The 24,972-nt window shown below is 40.7% G+C and overlaps 3 protein-coding genes across 7 annotated transcripts; 2 read left to right on the top strand and 1 right to left on the bottom strand.

The window, feature by feature from the left end:
- Positions 1-3,373: 3,373 nt before the first annotated feature.
- On the top strand, positions 3,374-6,461 carry rabepk (Rab9 effector protein with kelch motifs). Of its 2 annotated transcripts, none has more exons than XM_079552571.1 (8): positions 3,374-3,503; positions 3,612-3,711; positions 3,784-3,938; positions 4,029-4,184; positions 4,975-5,139; positions 5,233-5,382; positions 5,879-6,028; positions 6,087-6,461. In XM_079552571.1, the coding sequence occupies exons 2-8, from the start codon at positions 3,659-3,661 to the stop codon at positions 6,290-6,292; spliced, it is 1,035 nt and encodes a 344-aa protein (XP_079408697.1). In that variant the 5' UTR covers positions 3,374-3,503; positions 3,612-3,658; the 3' UTR covers positions 6,293-6,461. The 2 variants fall into 2 exon arrangements, with proteins under 2 accessions (XP_079408697.1, XP_079408696.1); XM_079552570.1 differs by having other exon boundaries at positions 3,607-3,711.
- Positions 6,462-6,589: 128 nt separating this feature from the next.
- Positions 6,590-9,325, bottom strand: hspa5 (heat shock protein 5). Its single transcript, XM_079552569.1, has 8 exons — positions 9,189-9,325; positions 8,870-9,101; positions 8,647-8,784; positions 8,451-8,563; positions 7,977-8,367; positions 7,656-7,893; positions 7,410-7,577; positions 6,590-7,325 (listed from the first exon to the last, which is right to left on the bottom strand). The coding sequence occupies exons 1-8, from the start codon at positions 9,302-9,304 to the stop codon at positions 6,763-6,765; spliced, it is 1,959 nt and encodes a 652-aa protein (XP_079408695.1). The 5' UTR covers positions 9,305-9,325; the 3' UTR covers positions 6,590-6,762.
- Positions 9,326-11,429: 2,104 nt separating this feature from the next.
- golga2 (golgin A2) lies at positions 11,430-24,223 on the top strand. Of its 4 annotated transcripts, none has more exons than XM_079551988.1 (28): positions 11,430-11,530; positions 12,465-12,611; positions 13,800-13,868; positions 14,607-14,747; positions 14,940-14,986; positions 15,062-15,125; positions 16,244-16,303; positions 16,603-16,683; positions 17,119-17,157; positions 17,236-17,298; positions 17,383-17,476; positions 17,559-17,665; positions 17,738-17,796; positions 17,879-18,020; positions 18,107-18,196; positions 18,289-18,396; positions 18,478-18,565; positions 18,645-18,787; positions 19,337-19,555; positions 20,393-20,506; positions 20,641-20,865; positions 20,932-21,031; positions 21,227-21,318; positions 21,413-21,611; positions 21,701-21,862; positions 21,942-22,048; positions 22,159-22,336; positions 22,941-24,223. In XM_079551988.1, exons 1-28 carry the CDS (start codon positions 11,483-11,485, stop codon positions 23,207-23,209), a joined length of 3,255 nt encoding a protein of 1,084 aa, XP_079408114.1. In that variant the 5' UTR covers positions 11,430-11,482; the 3' UTR covers positions 23,210-24,223. The 4 variants fall into 4 exon arrangements, with proteins under 4 accessions (XP_079408114.1, XP_079408113.1, XP_079408115.1 ...); XM_079551987.1 differs by having other exon boundaries at positions 21,695-21,862; XM_079551989.1 differs by lacking the exon at positions 13,800-13,868 and having other exon boundaries at positions 21,695-21,862.
- The last annotated feature ends 749 nt before the right edge of the window (positions 24,224-24,972 follow it).

Here is a 24,972-nt window from a genome sequence, read left to right as displayed (position 1 = left end):
GAGGTCTGTGCGGATCGGGAAGTCTGAGCATCTCTGCTCAGACTGCTGCCTCCACGACCCGGCAGCGGATAAAGCTGGTGTCATGTCTTTACCCTTTACCCAGTATATTATATGAAACTGGTATGTTTAATAAGAGGACTTATTTGTCAGCTGAAACACCTACACACATCTTTATTACACCGTAGTTACACCCTGTACTCGGTAGTTACGCCTTGTACACCGTAGTTACAATTGTAATTTCTTGTTACCTGTATCTACACGTGGAACTTGCAGGCTGTAATCTAAAGTGCTATCAAAGTAAGATATTGCAAACATAACATTTAAATCTATTTGAAGAGTAACTCACCACTGACTAGAAGTAAGTTGTGATGCTGACTTATGGACAGTTTCAGCTGACCTGAAAGTTGGAATAAGATAAGTAGTTTATGCATACGCTCTAGAATATGGTTTACCAGACCTGTCTCTCAATGGCTCTCTTTAATTAGTGTGAAGCAGAACTAGTTTAAGTTGACATGGCTAATACTAACACCGGCTTTGTCCTTTTTTTGATTAATCCAGCTCCTGAGCACAAGTGCCAAAACATATATAGACCAGTTCTAAGATAATGCTGCCAGCACTTACACCCTGGGTAGAAGTGATATTTGTCGTTCCCACATTAAACTTGCCTTGGCTTTGTCCCGCTGCCCCGGGTAAAGAGTATTGCTCTGGAAACTCTGTTGGGCCAGGGCAATCTTAACACAAAAGTATTTGAAAACACAGCTGGCAATTAACATTGGGCTGTTTTGATGACTCAACATTTATCCTCCTATAGGGTTGAATTCAAAACAAACAAAAACGGCAAAGGCCTTAAGGCAACAACATACGTATGTGACACCAATTCATAACTGGAAAAGGAGAGAGATTGTTGTTTAACATGGCATTTTATAATTGTAGAAAGCTAGTAACTGTAAATTATCATCTCAAAGTCTTCCTTAAACACGCAATGAAAAATAAGACAATATATGCTACAAAAATTCACCATCAATGTAGCCATTGGCAGTGACCAAGCAATTTCTACAAGCACTTGCAAAGGCTTTACAGTGCACATTAGTCACCAAAAAATAATAATACAAACAAAGAATTAGACAAAAAAAAAAAAAAAGTCAGATGCTCATTGCATGTAGATGCGCTTATACATTTATAGACATAATCATATTTTAAGTCACATTTTATCATTATTTTGAGTTATTCATTATAATCAAGGGGGTAAAAGCAAATTTGATTTAAAATGACCACACAAAGCTAAACGTTAAGTTAAATAGTAAAAACAATAACTGGTTAGCAACATTTGAAAAGGTCTAGCTACAGTGGCCATTGAGCAAATTAACGTTGAGACCTTTTATTTGCATAATTTATAGGGTCAGGCTCATTACTAGCACTTGTTGCTAGTACAGCACATTTGAGGCTATGACAAATAATCATCCCAATACAACAGGCAGGCTGTATTTTCTTATAACCCTAACCTTTACCCACAAGATTACAGCCTACAGTACAAGTTGTGTTTAGTAGTAGTTTGGATGGTAGTATTACAGGCAAGGAAAGAAAAAAATACATAGATCTGTACTTACCATGAGTATTTAGAAGAAAAGAGGGCGTCTCTGATAAATTTGATTTCGAAGGGGGATTTCGAAGGTAGACTCTGAGGCAGGTCATTTTGGAAATGGCTCACAAGCCCCCACTGCAAATGAGACTCGGCAGCGCCAATGGAGACAAGAAGAAATGTAACGTGATGCTATGGCATTGAGAGTGTCTTTGCATGTGTGTTGTTGTTGACACGAAATAGTTTGAAAAGTAATTGTTGTCATTTAATATATTTACAGTGTAGAATCAGATACAAGCAACATTTAACATATATACTACTGTAAATATAACAAAGCACGTAAAATACACTACCTCAGTGAACAGTACATCTAATCCAGTGTACAACAATAATAATATACATAATAACATGTAAGCCAGATGATTTAACACACCTCGGGGTGAAATGTGAAGGAACAATTAACTATAACCTAGTTATGGTGTGCTACTGACCCAAAGATGAACCTGTCCTCTCATTTACGCATAATCTTATGACCTCACACCAGGATAGAGCCGGAATTAAGCATTACTATTATTATTTATAAAAGATCAAGTGTGTTCAAAACAATCCAGTATTCACACAAAACAAAAACATATTTAGAACAAAAATATATATAATTTACAACCTTCCTTTTTGTGTCTTTCTTTGGATATTTAAATAGTCATAATCAATTTCCTTTTCCTCTCATTCTATGCTTCCTCACAGAAAGCCCCCGATTCATTTTTCCTTATCAGTGAATGAAAAACAATGGCTTTCTCTGAAACTCGCACTGCTTCCATGACTGGAAAACTAGTTCAGTAACTGGCAAAAAGGCAAATTGTCCAGTAGGTCCCACTAGTGTTGCTATCATTTGAATAAGGACTGCCTCACAACCTCTGGGTTAAAAAGGAAATCTTTTATATTAGTTATTTTCAGTTAGCTTTATTGTCAACTCTATATGTTGAGGTAAAACACATAGGTTAGCCTACAGTGAATCAACATTGCATTACTCACAAATCATTGGTGCAAAAACCTTTGTTTTGTTTTTTAATGCAGAGCATTATAAAAGGGAGGGAATGGCAGAGTTCAACTTTCAGCCTCCAACCCCAAAAGCGCGGTCTATCAGTGGGATCTATTCCCCTCTTCTTGCTTTCTTTTTTTTTTATTTTCTTTTTTTATCTTCCAACGTTAGGACAGCGAAATTGGACTGCCTAGAATGTTAGAATCAGCTGTGACTGCTGGCTTTTGAAGGTAAATATATATATTATTATTATTATTATTAATAAGAATAAAATGAAGGAAATTGCCAATAGAAGAAATCATTTCAACCAGCATTTGGTTAGTTGAGCAATGAGCACATAAATGTAACAGGGGAAATAGGAGTCACCTCTCCGTGAACCCTGTGCGTCGGGTGGTTAAAATAATGCAATAGCACAACCTACTGGTCAGAATGCGAAGACGGAAGAGGCAGTAACTTGTTTTTCACTTACATGATCGTTGTCTTTTTGCTAATGCTGGATTCCATACGTACAGAATTTGCGTTTAATTCACACAGTCGCATGGCCGATTAATTTCATATGGTTCATGCATAAGTTCCTGAATATCTGATCCACGTGCTACATCTGACCATCTGACGTGCATCCGTTATACGTGAGATTCCCGATACACATACGCTCGTAATCAAGTTATTGCGCATGCGCAACACTTTGTAACCACGGCGACTCCGCACGCAACTTCTGTACGTAGTGCACTTTATGAGGAAATGTTATGGGAAATGTATGCTAGCTCCTTAACACGGTTCGGATTTACACATATTAGATAGCTAGGGATTTGTGTCATATAGATTCGGAAAACGTGTTGAGAAACCGGGGTAAATATCGTGTAGCTTCCTTGGCTTGGAATTTAGGTAAGAAATTAGCAACGTTTAATGAAAACAGTTTCTTTAGACAACATCAAAATGTTTAGTCAATAATTATTGTTAAATGATATATTCTCCACTCTGTGAACAGAACAGACAAACCATACCTGCTTTTTCATTTAATAGTGACATCAAATGCGAATATGGAACTTCTTCCAGTTCTTGATCCTTTCGACAATCCAAAAGAGGGAATATGGTGAGTGTTCCGTTTCCAACACCCCAACTGTTGTGTTAAAATCAAAATTAATTGAATCCTTGTCATGAGCAGGTATTCTTTAATACCAAGAGGCAGTGCGCCGGGTGTGAGCGTGGGTCACACGTGTACTTACTATGCATCTGACAACGAGGAGAAAGGAAAAATACTTATTGTTGGTGGTGCCAACCCAAGTGGAAGTTTCTCATGTACTTGTATCATAGATTTAGGTACTAGACTGTTACTGTTTTATTCCTTTACTTTCTCTCTTTTTCTTTGTAGAATGTTGAATGTTTGTTTGCTGTTTTCACCCCGAACAGATAATTACGAATGGGACATTCCTGAATGGGAGGCTTTGGATGCAAGGTATGAGCATTGCAGCTTTGTGCCAGACAGTTGCCCACACAGCCTGTGGCTGTTTGGAGGGGCACATCAAAGTGGAAATCTTAAGTGTGTCCAAAATATACAACTAAATGGTGAGTATAAATGTGCCTGAATTTGAAATATAAAACCTGTACATCTTATATTAATTCAGTTCAGTTAGCTCATGTAATTTCGATTACATGTGAAGTACATGCAAAGAATCTAAATTGAACCCTAGGTGTACAAAGACAGGAGTTAACACTCAAATACATGTACACAAGCTAACGTTCCAGTGCTGGTTCTTCTATTTTCCTCTGGAAAAAAATGCATAACCTTGGATCCAAAATCATGGCAATCTTGTTCTAAAACTTGCATTGGAACTATCTTTGTGGACAAGGGGTGTGATGAGAGCGCATTAGCATTTGAAAGGGGTGCAGATGAAACTGAGGGTGCAAGCATTGTAAAATGAAGTTGCCATGTACGCTTTGCACTCCTGTAGATCCGGGTCTTAGGGAAGCTGTCCTTCAATCAGTTTGGACCCAGCACCGATTGAGACACTTCCCCCAGATTAGCTTGATTAGCTTGGTCTGGCTTAGATAGCTCCTCATTTTAGTCTCCATTTATTTTCATATTGCTTACTTGTTGAGATCTGGAGCTGATGACATCCCATAACTTTTTACAATGCACTGTACTTTGTTTATGTTGTAGTTTAGCTAACTCAGCTCTTGCAAAAACTGTGCACTCCAGTCCACAAAGATGTGGCAAAACAGCACAAAACCAATTCATTAGTTGATCTGTTTTATTTCTGTGTTGGGGTTGGATTCAGATTAAAACCATGCGTTTTAAGTGTTTTTCTTTGTGGACTTAGAAAATTTAGATTGTAACATCATCATTAAATCACAGAAAATGACCCTCTCTGGAAGAAGGTCTCTGTTGATGGAGCACCACCAAGTGCAAGGACATATCACACGAACTCTGCTTGCCTTGGAGACAGGCTGTTTGTCTTCTCTGGTGGGGAAGAAGGAGCTATGCCAGTGTCAGACCCTAAACTTCACATCTTTGATGCAGGTTTGTGTTGATCCAAATGGCTTTGGTCACACTCCACCCCCCTAAACACCTCTCATTGAATAAAATGTTGCAAAATAAATTATTTTCTTCCAGCATCCCTCACATGGTCACAACCAGAAACTCAGGGTACACCTCCACCTGCTCGGCATGGACATATAATTGTAGCAGTGGGGTCCAAAATTTGGATTCACGGTGGCATGGCTGGAGAGAATTTCTACAATGACATGTTTGCGCTTGATACAGGTATACATATTGTATCTTTTTATTTGGAATTGGTTACGTTCACGTGCTAGAACCTCACGTCATGAGCTCAGATGAAGGGGACAATACAACTAATGTGGGAGAGATGCCGTTTTGAAAAAAAATCTCCAAATAGAAAATTGACAAATGTGCCTAATCATTGTTTGGTACTGACTGAATTCACAAACCCGTCAAATTATTTCTATGGATGAAAGTCCTTTTTACTGGCAAACATTAAGCACATGTTTTTGAATATTGTCACCGCTTTTGGACATCTTTCAAAGGAAATAATTGGACCTATGTGTCCTGTCAGAGAAGACATTGAACTTTGAGAGGTTTGCGTTTCATGTGGATTGTCCCAGTAATGATGCTTGACAGTTACCACCATGGAGAGCTCAGCATCCTACTACCTCAATACTCAAATATACTATAAGCTCTTTACTGTTGCGATGTCACATAGATGCAACCTATTTGTTTTGTAACATTTGTCTGTTTAAAGGGACAATGAAATGGGAGAAAGTTCAGACAAATGGAGACGTCCCTCCTGGAGTAGCTGCACACTCTGCTGTGGTTTTAAATAGCAACATTTATGTCTTTGGTGGAATGACGGCAGATGGTGCCAGCAATTTGATGCACAGATTTAATACTGGTAAGTTTATAATTTCAATTTTCTTTAACACCAAATACTTATTTTTAAACATTTTTAGTGAACAACTACTGGTCCATAATGAAATTTGAAGGGGATTTGCCAGCAAGTCGTTTAGACCACTCCATGTGTTTGGTGCCTTGGAATGTGTCTGAAGAAAAGTATGGGAAACAAGAAACAAAGACATTGCACTTGGCATTTGCTTTTGGAGGAATGGATACTCAAGGTGTTATTCATAATGACTGTGTTGTGACAGTAGTTACATGACTGTTTCAAATAAATGTTATGATACAAAAAGGGTGTTTGACATTATTCTAAAATTAATGAGGCCAAGTTATTTTTTTTAACAAATATTTATTTCAGCATCATTTCAGAAGTACAATGTCCAGATTTAATAAATAACTTTTAACATTGCCTGTGAAAAAAAAAAAAAGAACATGGACATACAGACATTACTCAATGAACCCCAAAAACCTCCCATCCCTCTAAAACCCAGCCCACTAGAGACCCCCCCCCCTCCCCAAACAGGACTGCCTGAGAACAGCAGCAAGCCTCAAATGTAGGCTGACAATTATCTCCACCTTTAGTGAAGAGAACACCTTTCATCGACTGAATTTTTTTTTAAAGTCTTTTCAGTTTTGGTGGTAGTTTACTGCACCCTTCCCGGCATTCCTTGCTTTTAGAGTCAGCTGAGCAACAAGATCCAGTAGAAGGGAAGGTGCAACAGTTTGATTTTCTTACAATTCATCCTTCTCATCCTGCTCACCACCTTCAGGTGGCGGGCCACCCGCACTGCCATAAAGTTTGCTGATGATCGGCTGAACGATTTCTTCCAGCTCCTTTTTCTTAGCTTGGAAGTCCTCCAGCTCAGCCTCTTGATGAGACTCCATCCATTCAATTTTCTCTTCTACAGCTTTCTCAATTGCTTCCTTGTCATCATCTGACAGCTTGCCACCAAGTTTCTCTTTATCACCGATCTGGTTCTTCAGAGAATAAGCATAGCTTTCAAGCTCATTTCGGGCATCAATTCTCTCCTTTAACTTTTTGTCTTCATCTGCAAACCGTTCTGCATCATTCACCATACGCTCAATGTCCTCAGGTGTCAACCGGTTCTGGTCATTTGTGATTGTGATCTTGTTTTTATTGCCTGTGCCCTTGTCCTCAGCAGTCACACGCAGAATACCATTAACATCAATTTCAAAGGTAACCTCAATTTGGGGCACACCACGAGGGGCAGGGGGAATGCCGGTCAGGTCAAAAGTTCCCAGTAGGTGGTTATCTTTTGTCAAGGGACGCTCGCCTAGAAGAAAAAAAATAAAACATTAGAAACTCAACATTTGCAATGCAGTACTACAGCATGTTCTATACCCAAAAATGTGTTTACCTTCATATACTTTGATGGTGACAGTCGGCTGGTTGTCAGATGCAGTAGAGAAGATCTGTGATTTCTTGGTGGGCACCACAGTATTTCTGGGGATCAGCTTGGTCATTACTCCTCCAACAGTCTCAATGCCAAGGGTCAGGGGACACACATCCAGGAGAACCACATCACCTGAAACAAATGTTATGGTTAAGTGGACATTTTCCTTAGCCTAGTCACAAATTAACATTTAAAGCTCAGAACTCTTACCAGTATCTTCCTCGCCAGAAAGTACTCCAGCCTGCACAGCAGCTCCATAGGCCACAGCCTCATCTGGATTGATGCCTCTTGAAGGCTCTTTTCCATTGAAGAATTCCTTCACGAGTTGCTGGATTTTAGGGATACGAGTAGAACCGCCGACGAGCACAATCTCATCGATGTCTGATTTCTTCAGGTCAGAATCTTCCAGCACCTTCTGGACAGGCTTCATGGTGGAACGGAACAGATCCTTTGAAAGAATCATAGGATGTAATTAAAAGATGGTGGTTGAAAAACATTGGAGTGGTTATAGAAACCAAAATAAAAACTCACCATGTTGAGTTCCTCAAATTTAGCCCGAGTGAGGGTTTCAGAGAAATCTTCACCTTCAAAGAAGGACTCGATCTCAATGCGTGCCTGATGTTGTGCGGAGAGTGCCCTCTTGGCCTTTTCAACCTCACGACGCAGTTTCTGGACAGCGCGGTTGTCTTTACGAACATCTTTGCCAGTCTTTTTCTTGTAGAGCTTAATAAAGTGCTCCATGACACGCTGGTCAAAGTCTTCGCCTCCAAGATGAGTGTCCCCATTGGTTGCAACCACTTCAAACACGCCATTATCAATGGTCAGAAGAGAGACATCAAAGGTGCCACCACCCAAATCAAATACAAGAATATTCTTCTCCCCATCCCTCTTGTCCAAGCCATAGGCGATAGCAGCAGCTGTTCTACAATGTAGAAAATATGGTGTCACTTAATTGACTATAGTGTAATTTAATTAATTTAAAGTCATTTATCAAGTGTTACTTACGGCTCATTGATGATTCTCATCACATTCAGTCCAGCAATGGTACCAGCATCCTTGGTTGCCTGACGTTGAGCATCATTGAAGTAAGCAGGAACAGTGACAACTGCATGTGTGACCTTGAAATATCAGAAATACATATTAACCAATGTTAACTGGACAAATATTTATAAACTATGTCAAGTTATTACAAACTAGTCACCTTCTTTCCCAAGTAGGCTTCAGCTGTCTCCTTCATCTTGGTCAGGACCATGGCAGAAATCTCCTCAGGGGCAAATGTTTTGATGGTGCCACCACCAATGTCAATCTGGATATGAGGCTTTGTCTTTTTCTCCAACACCTGAAGAAGAATCAATATATTTCAACATCTAACAATTACATATTCTTGCATGGCATTGCTGTTGCATGCTCAAGCTCCTACATACCTTGAATGGCAGGTATTTGAGGTCCTGTTGAACAGATGGATCACCCCATGTGCGTCCAATGAGCCTCTTTGCATCAAAGACGGTGTTCTCTGGGTTAGATGTCAACTGGTTCTTGGCAGCATCTCCAATCAGACGCTCCCCCTCGCTGGTGAAGGCTACATATGATGGTGTTATGCGGTTTCCCTGGTCATTGGCAATGATCTCCACACGCCCATTCTTGAATACACCGACACTGAGGACAAAGATTCAAAAACACTTTAAAAAAAAATGACGACATGTAAGATCTCCTCAATAAATCTACAAGAAAATTGTAGCGTACCATGAATATGTAGTTCCCAAGTCAATTCCAACCACAGTTCCCACGTTCTCCCTCTTGTCGTCGTCATCGGCAAACACCGTGCCGACCACCAGAAACACGACACAGATCAGCTTCATGTCTTCACGTTTTCTTTTCAAATCAACGATAAAGTCTGAAGATGGAGACGGGGAAAAAACACACAAAAAAGAAATCAGCAAGGTGTTTTGGCACACAATCAGAATACATGTTGCAAGGATTTCATGTTAAAAAGAGGAGGTGCATTTATTCCCGTCAATAATTGTACTAAGTTACAGTCTCTTACAGTGGGTTTGGGTGGAGCGCCATTGCCTCACTACCTTTTGCCGGGTCGACGCAACCACGTTGGTTTCATTCAGGCCACATTAAACTCCACAAATGACTGCCTCAATCGCGACTTTCACATGACCGTGTTAAGCATGTTCTAAGTAGGTCTTTGTGTATACATATAACCGAATGCAAAGAGCAGGACTTTACGCCAGTCTGCACATTTAGTCGCACTGAATCCACCAGGACCGCCACAAAGCTGAGAAAATGGCAGACCAACTTGAAATCAAATAATAAACCGCAGCTTCAGCTTACCTTGAATTGTACTTCTTCGCAAAGAAGGCCTCGTTGTCGCCTCAAGCACGAACCGCACACTGCCTCGCTGTTTGATATGTTCCTTCCTTATTCTTCAATGAAATGATGGTTGAATAGTTGGGCTCAGTCCATATATAAGCCGTCACTTCTGTCCCATCGTGGAGGAACGGGATTGGCTGCTCCGCTCTTCGTTGGAGGCCGCTGATTGGTTACCGCCTGCACGCTGGCCGCCGCTGATTTGCGCGAAACGCCGTCACTGCTCGTGGCCACCGCGCCGGCGCTGATTGGCTGTGCGCAAAATGAAATCTTGAACACTGTTGGTGCAATGATACGCCACTCTGTTACACAAGGAAGCATGGTGGGTTCACCTATTTTACTGAGTCCAGTAATACACAGTAATATAAGTGTTTGTGCCTATACAGCCTCATGATACCTCTGGTTATATAGTTATATCGCCTATTACAAATCAGTTTGGACAATATAGGGTGTTGCTGGGATTGACATGAGTAGGAATGAAGGCGTGTGTTATGCTACATTGTTTGATCGTTCACATGTATTGTTTTTTCTGAAAGATTCCAAAATGCATCTTAAACATCTGAGAGAGATAAGATAAGATAGCCTTTACTGATCTCACAATGGAAAAAAAATACTTGTTACGTTCAGCTCTTAGAAACACTAATGGTGTGCAAATAGGCAGAAAATGTGAGAGAAATAAACAAAAAACAATTGAATGGTAAAATAGTGGTATCAAGGACTGCCAAGGACTTTGTGGGGACAAAAGTATAAACATTAAATAATTAAGTAAACAGACTATAACCAAAAAAAGTCAGTATTAGCAGTGCAGGTTTACGTCATAGTGTAAGGGCTGCCCTGGCCTATGAAGTGACACAAATGAAAGCCTAGGCTTCCTCAAAATGCCCATCATTCAATGTGGTGATTTATGTTCCTTTAAAAATCTCAAGGATATTTACATTGTTGCCCATTCCTTTTCTCCAGTAGGCCTATCTTGGAAATAGCCAAAATCACCTTGACATATTTATTCCCTAAATTATTATCAACATCATTAATATTAATAGCCAAGAATTTTCCACATGCAATATGCTCTTTTTTATACTGTACAATCACACACGGTGTTGAAAATGATCAGCTTTGCATTAACACTTGAACAATTAATCTAGTTTGTCCAATGCTATTGTTACGTTCATATCAAACACATACATACATGAATTAATTCAAACAGTGCTTCCCAAAGTGGGATCCGGGGCCCCTCGGGGCCTCGAAGCCACTGCTGGGCTTCTCAAAGTGAAATTGATTTTGTGTATATGTTTAATCATAACCAGAATGTAACCTATGTTCACTATTTGTATAACGTTATACAAATGTGTGAAATATCATGAGCAAAAACATCATGTCTTCTTTGGAAAAAGTTAATTCTTATTTTAAGAGGGCCCCATGGAATCTGAAGAAATTTGGCCTAAAAAAAAATCACCATGGATTCAAAGTGTAAGAAAATAAAACAAAAATTAACCCGTATTAAACTGTTTTTATTAATAATTCAAAGATGAGTAGTTCAACTTTTTAGTAGACTTGCTCCATTGTATGGTCCTCGAAATGGGGAGGATTCGGCATTTTAGCCCCCTCCACCGGCGGGACATGCAAATTGATGACGTGGTTCGGTGGTGCTTCACAGCAGCAGGATGGCCGACCAGAGTAGGCAAATAAAACTCGCTGCAGCCAAAAAGAAGGTAAAATAATCACTAGTCTGCATAATTTTATTGTGGAAAGGGTAGATCTGGGCGCTGCTCAGTTTTTTTTCATTCGTAATATCTGCTTCCGGGAACTAGACTATTGGTAGTACACGTCGCCCGGGCTCTGAGCTGCCGCTTGTCCAGACTGTTGTGCTACTTTTCAGGTCAACCACACAGGAAACACCGGTGCTTTTTAGGGCCTCTGTAGATAGCATTAACTTTACCTAATGATGTTTACTGTTGTAAATGATATAGGACAGTAATCAATATTGTGACTAATGTTTGATTTCTTTTAATACAATTCTTTGCCAATGTCCCACAACCATGTCTTAAAAGCTTTTGTTAAATTAGCTAGTTTTTTCGCAACTGAGTTCATGCTAGCTCGTTAGCTTCTGTCTAGCTAACTCGATTAGTTGATTGTGTACATCAGTGTCAAACACAACACTGTGGGAGACAAGTTTGATTAGCTTTATGGTTCGTCTGCAAAGCGGGCAACTTGTTTCGACAGTTTACTCACAGGCGTAGAGATGGCTTTAGTGTTGTTTTGTGAGTAAAGTGTGCCAAAAGACTGTTTTGACAGCTGACACCCGTGGAACTGATCCTGGTGCTGTTGTGTGCTCCAGCTAGCGCTAGGTGGGTTGTGTGGCCCTATCAGCTGGAACAGACTCGGGAAATGACTCGTCAGCATTTGGTGTCGCCCAGCTACATTTAAATTAACATCTACGTTATTCGAAATATTAATACTTTTGCCATTCAGGTAATGGTATCTCAACAAGTGCATGTCTGTATGGATACATTTAGTTTGACCCAACAGCTGCGTGAATGCCTAGACTTAGATGAACATTTTTGACATTTTCTTTGCTGGTGTCAAAAGCTGTCCAAAAGGTACTGCCTGTGTTGATCATGACCTAATGCTTGTTTCTTTTATTAGCTGAAGGAGTTTCAGCAAAAGAGTTCCCCTGCCAGTGCTGGGGGAGAAAAGGGAGTAGTTGCTGCTGGGGCCAAGAAGAAAAGAAAAGTCAAAGCAAATCAACTTGACCTGTCCTCAGAAGACAGAAGCTCTCCTGACAATGTAAATGTGAGTCTGTACTAAGTCTATTTACTTAATGGCATAGCAATCCATTCATGCACATTGGAAAATTATTATCGGGTGTTGCAATTGAGAACAGAGGAACACATCCCAATTCTAAACAAACTAATTATTAAACAAAGTAAACTGTACTAATTTTAACGCTTTGGCGTCGTGGTAGCATAGTAAGAAACAAATGCAACGAAATGCACTCTCCATCTTTCCCCTTTGATGTCTGGAGCTCCTCTTTGCTTGATGCATCATAAACTGAAGCTGATGAACTTGCGGAATCTTTCTTTCTTTCTTTTTGTCAACTCTCAGAACCTACTCATTGCACGCTTTATTCTTGCACTACTGTATTATACATTTTCTGCAGTCAACAGTGTAGTTGGGATGACTTGGGGCAACATGCAAAAGTTTAAGTAGTTGGCGCACAGCTGTTACCTGTAGGTACCCACAGCACTGATGCCGTTGAGCTACTGTTCTGCACGTTATTCAGTGCAAACAGAAACGGCGAGGGTGGAGGGCTTCCTGTGACTGGAGAGATGAAGGGGAGTCACAAGGACCATCCCAATGAACCGTTTGATCTAAAAACGTCTAATGAGGAACAACAGAAACAACATTCACAAACGCACAGCACCATCTCAGTGCCGCACATCAATGTGACAGAGTTGATGTGACTCTGTCCCTCACTTCAGGAGCAAAGGCTGACTTCTCACCATGTATACAGTCAGTTGTCTCCAGTTGGAAACTGAGCTTTAAAAACCAGATATGTGAGGCCTAATATTAGATTAACTTGATTTTAGTTTGTAATTTTGTATAAGCAACGGGCAAAGCTGTTCCTCTGTTTAACTTAAAGCTCTGTACCTGTTTATTTCAAAAGGTGCATTTCTATGCCATATGACCCAGCTTGAAACCTTTTAAATTTGCAATCAGGTATAAGTTTATCAAACAAAGCAAGGCAAATCCGAAGTGTTAGTAGCGTCTAAATTTTAAGCTTTAGTATCTGTGACATGGTACACGCTTTTTGACATAACTTTAAACACAAATGAGAAGTGGCATCATTCCCTTAGCAACCTGTGTCTTATGGCCTTAGTCCAGGTACGCCTTAGTGTAAGTCTAATAGTGGCTTATCCTGTGTGTCTGTTCTGACTAGCTTCATTTTTTGCTCTCTATCCTTTCTATTCTTTCCTGTAGTTTGACAATATATTGAAAGCTCTTAGTCAAAGCAATGGACTAGTGCTCCCTCCTTATGAACTCAGCCAGGTGAGCTGAATGTGGGCATCTCACTTCTGTTTCTTTCCTGTCACTGCTGTCTGTCTTTGCATTTCTGCATTCCTGCATTCCTTTGCTGTAAACCACTTCAGCTCTAATATTGCATTGAGCTCTGTATGTTGTCTTCTCAGCATGTATCTCTGTAATCTCACTGGTCATGTACGATATTATTACAGCCGTACTCTTTACGTTATCTGTTACATGTTTTTGATAATTAAACCTTCATAAAAACTGCTTGCATGAGCAGATTTTGGTGCTAAATATCCACTTCTGTCTTATTGTTTTATTCGTAAAACTATGGTCGAACTCATCCTGTTAACCTTTCGTTTATTACATTGTAATTTAAACCCACCCTTTTAGTTCCTCTTAAGGCTCAAACAATGGATCAAATTGTTCGTGTTTTAGTGATTTTTGAATAGTCCAGTTTTTCTTGAACTCTATGTAGACGACAAGGGGGGTTTAAATGTCGGAAGAATGCATGGACTCTAAAATGTACTACATGTTGAGTGAAGACAATAGAGAGAGGATATTACCAGCCTATGACAGGAATGAAGATAAAAATTCTCAGTTAGTTGTTTTGGCTTCATGTCATGCAAAAAAATTCCCATTGACAGACATCTCATCTGTTTTTTAACCCCATAACCCTGGTCTCTTGTTGTTGCTCGTCTGCACTTTCCTTTCATTCTCTTTTTCAGATTTTTAAATCTTATGTGTGTGCTTATGTCTTAGACCTTTGCTGATGTGGAGCCATCGGTCCTTCCTTTGCACGAGGATCCAAGTCACGAGTCGGCACAGAGCTCACCAGCATCTAACAGCATTAACACTAATGTTACTAACACTGAGTTTGTTGATCTCAACAATGAACTGCAGGTGTGTGTGTGTCATGTTTCCCTCATTTTGTCTTTTATACTTTTGTCTTATCAATTGAATCGGCTAGACAGGACTCGGCAGCGATGATTCTATATGCAAAACTCCATAATGTAACTTATTTGTTCTCTTTTTTTGTGATATGTTTACCTGAAAATTACAAAGGAAATGAATGCACCTTTTTGTGTTTTGCAGAACTATAATGATACAAATGGCAATGGAGATCTATCAGAAGAAATGAGGTGAGGATCGTTATGGTTGTGTTTCATGATATTAACCGTGCTCTCTTGATATTTCTGCTTTATTTATCTTTCTAGACCCTTGTCATCTACTGAGAGTTTGCGTCAGCTTTCACAGCAGCTTAATGGCCTGGTATCTGAGGTAAGAAATGGACAAAATTCTGAACAGATGAGTTTTGAGTTTGAATTTGAAGTGTGGGAGTGAATCGGAGTTGCAGAGGTCAAGGGGGAGAGTGTTCCAGAGCTGGGGGAGCGGCTGAAGGCTCTGCTCCCCATGGTGACGAGTTAGGCATGAGGGACAGTGAGCAGGTGTGGAGATATGAAGGAGGTCAGTCAGGTGTGGAAGGGCGAGGTTATGGATGGCTTTGGACCTTGTGGTCGATGCGGTGTGTGATGGCGAGCCAGTGGAGCTGTTGGAGGACAGGTGTGATCTTGCTCATGGGAGGGGGGGGGGGGTGGAGTGTGATGCAGGCAGCTGAATTTTGAACCAGTTAGAGTTTATGGAGAGTTTTTGGAGAGAGACAAAACAGAAGAGAGTCTCACCCCTGCTTTATCTGCATTGATTGTACTTGGATTGTCTCTTGACGTCTTGAGGCTTATTGTTGCTATAGGAGGTGCATATTGGAGAAAGGGCCATATGAAAATATATGTGTGCAGTTCAGTACCCGCAGCGATGTCGTGAATAGCGGCAGTGATTTCAGTTGAAGAAAAATATCAGTCAGTTGCTCTAACCTTCTCTTATTAGGGTTATTTAGCTGTTTCCATAAGACATAATGCTATACCTCCATGAGAAGTATTATCCCATATACTTATGGGGTTAGACCTGCTTAGTTTGTGTATTCTTGGTGATGCAATGGTGGAATGTAGGCCATACCACCTTTGCTCTGCCCAATCCCGTCAGACCTTGGAAGCTAAGCAGGGAAGGGCCTGGTTGGTACTTGGATGGGAGACCGTTTGGTAACACCAGGAAGCCTTGCGAATGTAATGCGTGAGTGAGTGAGTGGTGTTGGTCGGAGGGGCCGATGGCACAGACTGGTTGCCTCGCTTCCGTCAGTCTACCCCAGGGCAGCTGTCGCTACAATAGTAGCTTACCACCACTGAGTATGGAGTGAATGAATAATGCAATGTAAAGCGTCTTTGAGTGTCCAGAAAAGCGCTATATAAAACCAATGCATTATTATTATTATTATAATGTGAGCAAACTCTCACAAACCGTGTCTTTATGGTAAATTTCATTGGATTTTTTTTATTCCCCCTCAGTCTTCCAACACATACGTCAACGGAGATGTTGCACCGCCTGTCGGTGAAAGAGAACTGGAGGTATAATGTGATGCAAGTTATTTTGTCTCAGAACTTAGTTACAATTTATGTTTTAAAATTACAATATAATAGTATAATAATAATAATACATTGTTTATCTGACTTTTTTTAGTTTATGTATTTGTGAACACTGTACTTTGCACATGTGAACTGTACACTTTAGGTGCATGACACAAATTAAAATTAAAATTAAAAGTAAACTTTTACAAATCATCACTAAAGCCTTTTATATATAGAAATAAGATGAACTCTCATTCACTGTGCTATTGTCTTCTTTCTTTCCTTGATGCATGTGACAGAATCGAAACCAGGAGCTGACTGCTGCCCTGGAATCCAGCAGCACAGCAAACTCCCAGCTCAATACCAAGTTAGAGCAGCTGGTAAGGGGCTGTGGACCGTCCACTCTGAACTCTGTGCATGTGCCTCCTCATAGTCAGAGAATCTGTGCCTGGTTCTAATTTTCTGTCCCTTTAAACCTTATATTTATTTATTCATCACATTTCTATGTTCCTTTCTCATGATCGAGAACAGTGGTTCCCAAAGTGGGGTCCGGGGCCCCTGAGGGGCCTATAAGAAAACATGCATTTATTTACTCAAATGTACCACTTTAAACCTACATCCATTTCTGGCTGTTGCTTTCTGCGTAATTTTAGTCTAATAATTTCAGTTTAAATTAAATTATTTTTCTTGGGGCCCGTGAGAATGTCTGATCGATCAGAGGGCCGCGATGTTCCAGACTTTGGGAAAGGCTGATCTAGAATAAAATGTGTATCGTGGGCAAATCAAAGGTGATGACTTTATTTGTTTTTTGTCAGACACAGCAGTCGCTGGAGCTTTCTGATCAGTTGCAAAAGGTGATTTTAGTCTAATTTGCTCCTTGTTTTATGTAAATGTGCTTCTTGCTTATATTGGAGGGTTTTTTTCCTCCTCAGGAGCGGAAAGAATTTGAACAGAAATTAACAAAGGAGCAGTCCGCCATGCGAGAACAATTACAGGTAAACTCAATATTTTCATTTCTACTTTTCATACAAAACTAGATGTTTTATTTGTAAAATTAATTGTGTTGTGCTTGACGCTAGGTCCATATCCAGACGATTGGTATATTGGTATCAGAAAAGTCAGAACTGCAGACTGCACTACAGTACACTCAACAAGCTGCACGCCAAAAATCAGGTATGAGATGTTTGGTTTCAATCAGATATTCTTATTGTTTCTATAATATTCTGCAAGTATCCATTGATACTTTTTTGTGTAGCTGAGGCAGAAGAATATAACAATCGACTTCAGTCGACAAAGCAGAGAGTGTCGGAGTTGGAGAGAACCCTTTCCACTGTCTCAACACAGCAGAAAACTATAGAAAAGGTAGGATTTTGTCTGAGCTGGGACTCTGTGTGAGCCAGGCAATTTGTTTATGATAAACATCTCTAATTTTAGCACAACAAAGAGCTTGAAAAGGAGCGAGACAACCTCAGGGTAGAAGTGTTAAGAATAAAGTAAGTGATACGTCGATCTTACATATTTTCATATATTACAGCTATAGAAAATTGCTGATGCACCATCTCTCTTTTTATAAAGTAATTTGAGCGAGGAATCAAAGCAGCAAAGCTCTGAGTTGTCAGAACAAATTAAGCTCATAACGCAGGAAAATGCGTCTATGAAACTGGAGCTTGAGGATCTCCACAAGAGGCTGGAACTTGCAGATCTGATGTTACAACAGGTGCGTGTGCCGTGGCATGAAAGTGTTGATCCTGCAACAATGTTAATGAGTGTTTAAAAGTAGACATGTTTTGTTCATCTTCTCAGTGCTCATCTCAGTCGGATCCTTCCAGCGCTAATCAGCAAATGCAGTTAATATTAGAAGAAAAGCAGCATTTGGAATCAATAAACCACCAGGTATGTTAGATTCTGCAGTGTATATATTATATTATATTTCTAAGTGTCACAATAAAGTTTAATCATCAATATTCTTTTCATTATTTTTGCAGCTAATGGAGTCCGTTTCACAACTCAAGACAGACAGAGACCGCTACGTGGATCAAATCCAAGAGGAGGGCCTTGTGTGGAAGGACAAAACTGAACAGCTTCTAACTCAAGTAAACCAGTCTTATCCCAAACTTGTACAATTACATTTACAATGTTTTAGTCATCAAACCTAATTGTGTGCATGTGTGCAGGTGGCCTTAGTAGCTGAAGAGAGAGACATAAATATTAGCAGAGTCCAAGAACTGGAAGCGAGCATAGAGGACCTTAAAGCATCTATTGGTCAGTCAGTAATTGATCTTTTATCTTTTTTAAATTTGACATCAGTGACCACAAAACAAACTTTAATATGTTTTTGCAGCGTCATTGTCCCAGGAAAGAGAGACTCCAATTGAAGCAGATCCTCAGTCTTCTGAGCCATCAGAGAGTGAAGTTGCTCTTCAAGAGGCTCTCAACAATATACAGCAACAGAATGACCTTCTGACTGCACAATATCAGGCACAGGTGTGGTGCTGCTAAAAACCCTCTCTGTAGTGACACTGAAGGTCATGTTCATGTGACAGAACTTCCTCACAGGCCATGGATTTATGTTGAAGGCTGGTCAAGAATGTTTGTATATTTAAATCACATAATTATGTATGCATGTCAGAAATAATGTAGTAGAATGAACTCTTTTGCAGTTAAAGTGCAGATGTTTGTTTTTAGCTAATATCTGTAAGCTCAGGTTATTTACGTGGAAAGGATGCCATAGCTTAACGTCTTTTCTGTCAGGACCCATTATCTAAGGTGTAATACACGGCAACAATATTCATGCACATGGCCGTGGTTGTTGTCAGCCGAAAGGGCTTAAAGCCAGGCAAGTGTGTGAACCCGATCCCTAACAAATGGTGTTAAAACATGTTGGGAGATTTCTTTTAAAAAAATGATTTATTCCTGTAGACACCCTCTGTCTTTTATCTGAAAAACTTAAAATCCTTGAATGTGAACCTAGCTTGCTGATCTGCAACTCCTCTTTGTAGCTGTCAGTAATTCAGTTCCTACTGTTTGTCCTAGTTGAGGGACAATGAGCAGCTGAGTCGCCTGTGCTCGGAGCAGGAGGGGCGTTTGGGGGAGCTGGAGCAACAGGTGGAGACTCGGAGTCAGGAGACCGAGGACCGCAGGCGCATGCTGGAGGACGTCCAGTCCGACAAGGCCACAATCAGCCGCGCACTCACCCAAAATCGCACTCTGAAAGACCAGCTGGCTGAGCTGCAAAATGGGTTTGTCAAACTTGTAAGTAGGAAGTTTAAATTATTAAAAATTAACAATTGCATTTAAAATCATCTCTTAACATTTTGGAGCTTTTTAATCTGACCAGTGATGGAGTTGATAGAGGTTTATTATTTTGTGACAAATAATGTAACTTTGGTGCTTTCAATACTGACCAACTTCAATCTGCACTTCTGTCAGTCTTTGTTTAGCTTTGGCCCAAACTCGTTTCTAGCTGTCACATTCCCTCCTGCACATCTGAGTTGTTCAAGTAAATGAATTATAAGCACGTTTCACGCTCGTGTACAGCTTTGAACGGTGGCAAAGTGAAGCAGGTGGGACCCATAATAAATTTAACTAATTTAGATTCTCCTTGTGTCTTCCATCGCTCAATAAACATTTAGGCAGGACTCAAAAATGCCCCTAAAAATTTCACTGGTGCGACTAAACATTTTTCCTGGGTCACCCCCTCGCCACACAGGATGTGCACAGCTCTAAAGCAAAGGAGAATTTACACAGATGAGCATTTTAAGCTCACTGCAGTCATGAAAAAAAGTTTGTTCCAATGCCTCAGAACAGCTTCAGACCAAGGCTATGCACAACCTCAGGCGCAACGAGGCCTGTGCAGACTTTAGTGTAATGATCCTGGTCAAGTTTTCATCATTAGCAGCAGTTATAGATGTAAGACAAATAATTGTTTTTTTTTAGACGCATTGTCGATTGCAGTGAAAGGATTCTGAATCAGTGCAGTTACTATTAACTAAACATAGCCTCTTACATGGACTTTTCGAGCTACTGAAGTCGCTTTGGTAGTGACAAGACAAGACAGCCAAATAAATACAATAACTTTTCTTTATTTAGACTAACGAGAACATGGAACTGACGACAGCCATCCAGTCAGAGCACCATGTCAAAAAGGAATTGGCTCGAAGAATGGGTGAACTACAGGAGGAACTGCACAGTGTCAAAGAGCAGGTGATGCTTTTGTGGTCCTGTTGTTTTTATCATGTTTTCACTTTACATTCATAATATTAAAACATTCTTTTTATTTATGTTCTAATTATGTGTTGAGTCATGAAGTCTAATTGCATTGGATTTGTTGTTTCCAGATGGATGAAAAGAGTAAAGAGGTGCAGGCTGTGCTGGAGCAGAGAGAGCAGTTGGTGGCTCACCTGCAGCAGTACTCTGCTGGATACCAGACCCTGGCCTCAGAGCGAGAGCAGCTCCATCACCAGTATCTGCAGCAGTGCCAGCTCATGGACCGGCTGCAGCACGACGAGAGCCAAGGCCGTGTCCAACTGGAAATCAGCCACAATCAACTCAAGGAAGCACAGGTTTGAATAACACAGAAGGCGTTTTGTATGGATAAACATTTCATTAATGCGTGTTTCCCACCATAGGACCACCTGCAGCAGTTGGTGCAAGACAACGAACAGTTGAAAACTGAAGTGAAAGAACTGCTCAATAGTTCAGCTCTGGCTTCTCCCTCCAGAGACCAAGGTGCATTTTATTCTTGGGTCCTTTTTATTTACTACAGACACACATCCAAACACCTTTCCAAATAAAGTTCAATCAAAGTATTTATTTTGAATTTACATGAAATAGATTGGATTTTTTTTTAATATTTGAAGTTTGTTTGATATTTGATCAGCCTTATTTGACATCAGTTAACATTTGGCTTTCTTATTTTCTAAGGTGATGGGATTGAGAGTCAGGAACCAGATGAAAGTCGACAAATATCATCCTCATTAGTAATTCCCGAAGATTTTGAAAGTCAGAAAGAAATGGTACTGGCATGTTTCACTGCTACTTTTCCCAAAATGGTCAGTGATGTATTGGTGAACAGTGTTCTTTGATTCTAACTCTTGTGGTGGTCTGTAGGAGGAGTTTATTCGCGGGGCACTTGCTGAGGTGGAGGCAGAGCGGGATGAAGCCCGGAGGCAGCTGCAGGAGGAGCACAGGCTGCACATGGCTGCGCGGCATCAGGCGTCTGTGGCTCTCAGCCTCGAGCGTCACACTCATGAAGCAGAACACTCTCAGGGTGAACATAGTCACTGTCACCACAATCATGAGACCTCAGGTACACCCCTTAAAGCCCTGCAGCTAATGTTCAAAGCTGTTCAAATGTAAGCTGACAGTCTGTTCTACTACCTTTTGTTTCAGATCTAGAAGACGCTGTGCCAGTGGAAGTCCATCAGGCTCTGCAAGTTGCAATGGACAAACTACAGCAGCGCTTCACCTCCCTCATGCAAGAAAAGGCCGACCTGAAGGAGCGAGTGGAGGAGCTGGAGCACCGCTGCATCCAGCTGTCAGGCGAGACGGACACCATCGGTGAGTGACAGGCAAAATGATATGATAACATTACTGGTGGTCGTGTTGTCTTGACTAATTTTTCGACTGTTGGATTTAGGAGAGTATATAGCCTTGTATCAGAGTCAACGTGCCATTATGAAGCAAAAACACCAAGAAAAGGAGCAGTACATTACGATGCTAGCCCAGGACAAAGAGGAGATGAAGGTACTGGCTTATAAATGCAGAATCATGTGATAATGGAGCGTCTGCTTTTAAATCTTGCGTATCTTTTCGGTTTTACATGTTTGATTCATTGCGTTAATTTAATTGACCAGGCAAAGCTTGCAGAGCTGCAGGATCTGGTAATGAGGCTTGTAGCTGAAAGGAACGAGTGGTACAACCGCTACAACAGTGCAACTGCAGGCCCTGATCTACTCCCGCCCGGCCACGACCTCGTGCGCTCTGAAGACCATTCTCACACACCGTCAGAGATGAATGCCATCAGCGGAGAAGGTAAAATGACGGCTTTAGAACATGTCCAGTTGTTTAGTTTTGGGCTGCACAATATATTGCAAAAAGATTTGTTAACCCATTATCCATATCAGAGGAAGCCAGCACATATTGCAACAGCAGCATCAGTACTGAATTTTATTTACACTTGTCTTTCATCTCCTCCTGGTGTCTCTGGCCAGTAAACCACACTTGCAACTTTCCCTGCACCGACCCGGAGGCCCCAATACACACTAATGGAATCACGAAGGCAAAGCTAACTGCGGGCTAGCACCACTTAAACAGTATTTACAACCAAGTTTGAGTGAAAAAAAATATCTCCATTCTGTAACTGGATGTACAATATCCCTCTCTCCCTTTGTCTTTTCTGTCAGTGTAGTATTTACTCTCACTGACAATTAATAGTTAAAAAAAAGTTGCTTGCTATGACACCTGCAGTGGCGCTTATGGCCTCTAGGGGCACGAGTTACTTACTTCTGCTTTAAGCTTAATTTTCCTAATTTGGTTCCATTTTAGCCTAGTGTTATTGCAATGTCAAATACAGCTTTTGAATATCAAAATTTATTTGTTAACAAATAACACTGTTAACACTGGCCTATGTTTACAGAAGCCATGGAAGTAATTCCTTTGTCAGAACCGTCCACCGCTCGCGAAGGCCCTTCACTGCAAACGTTTGCACCTGGATCATCGCACGCCGAGCCCAAACCATCAGTGCCGACAGAAGATGGGACGGCAGAGCAGATTATGCAGCTGCTCCAGGAGATCCAGAACCCCCAGGGAGTACCACGCACACCCCCCTTCTTGGGTGAAAACCCCTGCATCCCATTCTTTTACAGGCCTGACGAACAGGATGAAGTCAAGATCCTGGTGCTGTGAGGGCGCGGCGTAGGGATTTCATCTCAAACATGACTTGAAGCTGGAGTTCTTTTACAGTTCCCTTGATTCTCTGTTCTCATTGATTATGTTCAGAAATACAGGTGTTGAACAGAACCGCACAAAACTTGAGAGTTGGCAGAGTCTGACAGGTCAGTGGTGATACTTTGTTGGAAAGATGAGTATTACTTCAAGACACTCTTTCTGTACATACGTCTCCAAAATGTCTTTACTCTTTTACCATTTTAAACAAACGTGCAATAAAGGGCCTTAGATGGAGCCCTTCACATACGCAGCACATGGAAATTTGTCTGCTTTACAACAATCTCACTGTCCACATGCCAAAAAGAGCATTGTGTATGAATGTACTGAACCATTATATTAACTGTATGTATGTAGTGTAACTAGTAAATGCTAACTAATATGACGGCATGAGTTCAGGGAAGGAGCAAGAGTCGGGCAAGAAGTATTTATTGAGGTATTGGGGTTTTAATTCACAAAAGGATTTCTTCATGCTCCTTGATTTGCGGTTTGGAAACACGGCTGTCCATAACTAGCCAACTGAGAAGAAATCCAATACTTGCGAACAGTACAACCGGTATTGTTTGACACATGCTTGATGGTTTTTCAGTTTTCAGTTGATATAAATGCAATATTATGAAGACGATACTCTTACACTTCATCTATATTGATAAATACAACTGGAAGGCTTGTCGTGGCCGCTTTTTCAGTGGCGTTTTAGTATAAAAGACACAGAAAGTAGGGAAAGGAAAGGACATAAGCATTTACGACAGTCGGAATCTGTTAAATGTGCGTTTTTGCTCACAATTGCTTTACTGCACTACTTATTTTTCAATGTGAGAACGGATTAAATGTCCTTTGCACCAGTGGTTCTCAATCGGTGCATGAAAATATCACCTCCATAAAAGCATTTTGTAGTTCGGGCCCTGTTTTAGTGTTCAATCATTGATCATGAGGCTAACAACTAAACACTCTCCACTGTCCCCCACTGTTGGGAACCACCGCCCTGCGCGACCCTTGTTTCTGTTACACTTTGGTCAGCGTTTGACATGAAATGATAACCGTTGAACTGCAGCGTGTGCGCATGCATGTACTCTGTGAAAAAACACATTTCCCTCCCTTTTTTTGGCCTCAGCTCAGTCTTTTTGTTTTGTTTTGTCTTTCATCAGATTAACTCTGTACAAATATTATTACAAGTTCTGCCATCTCTTGTCTTCTCTCATTGAAAGTGTCCCCTGCAAACTCAATGGCTTGCTGTTTCGATGGAAAACTGAGCAATCTTATGAAGCCAGAGGGATGAAGGTGACTCTGTGCTGAGGGTTTGTTTTGATCCAGATTGATTTAAAATATAATATGTCTTTGTATATATGCATACAAATCAGTGTGGGACCAACCATAAAAACAAAAACTCAGAATTGGTTGTTGACCAGCTCATGTTGGGCTTACTTAACGGATAAAAACACTAATATATTCCCATTGCAAAACCCTTGGTCAATGTGGTGTTTTAATAAGGTGAATTGGGCCGATATTTGCACTTTTTACATTATCTGCTATCGGGCTTAAAGTAGAGCACTGCACTGTATTGACATTAATTTAGTTCGCAGTCATTTCATATCATAGTATTTGGCTTAAGATTGTTAAAGTAAGCCCTGCATCCGCGCCATCAGAGCTTATAAGCTATTTGCGGCCCGAGAGTACAAAAGAAATCATCATCAGCCGAGGAAACCCCCTATCGGTCCGTCACA

The sequence above is a fragment of the Gobius niger genome (assembly GCF_951799975.1).
Source record: "Gobius niger genome assembly, chromosome: 2".
Lineage (NCBI taxonomy): Eukaryota > Metazoa > Chordata > Actinopteri > Gobiiformes > Gobiidae > Gobius > Gobius niger.
Note: the sequence above shows the minus strand (reverse complement) of the source record. Positions and strands in the feature narration are given on the sequence as shown.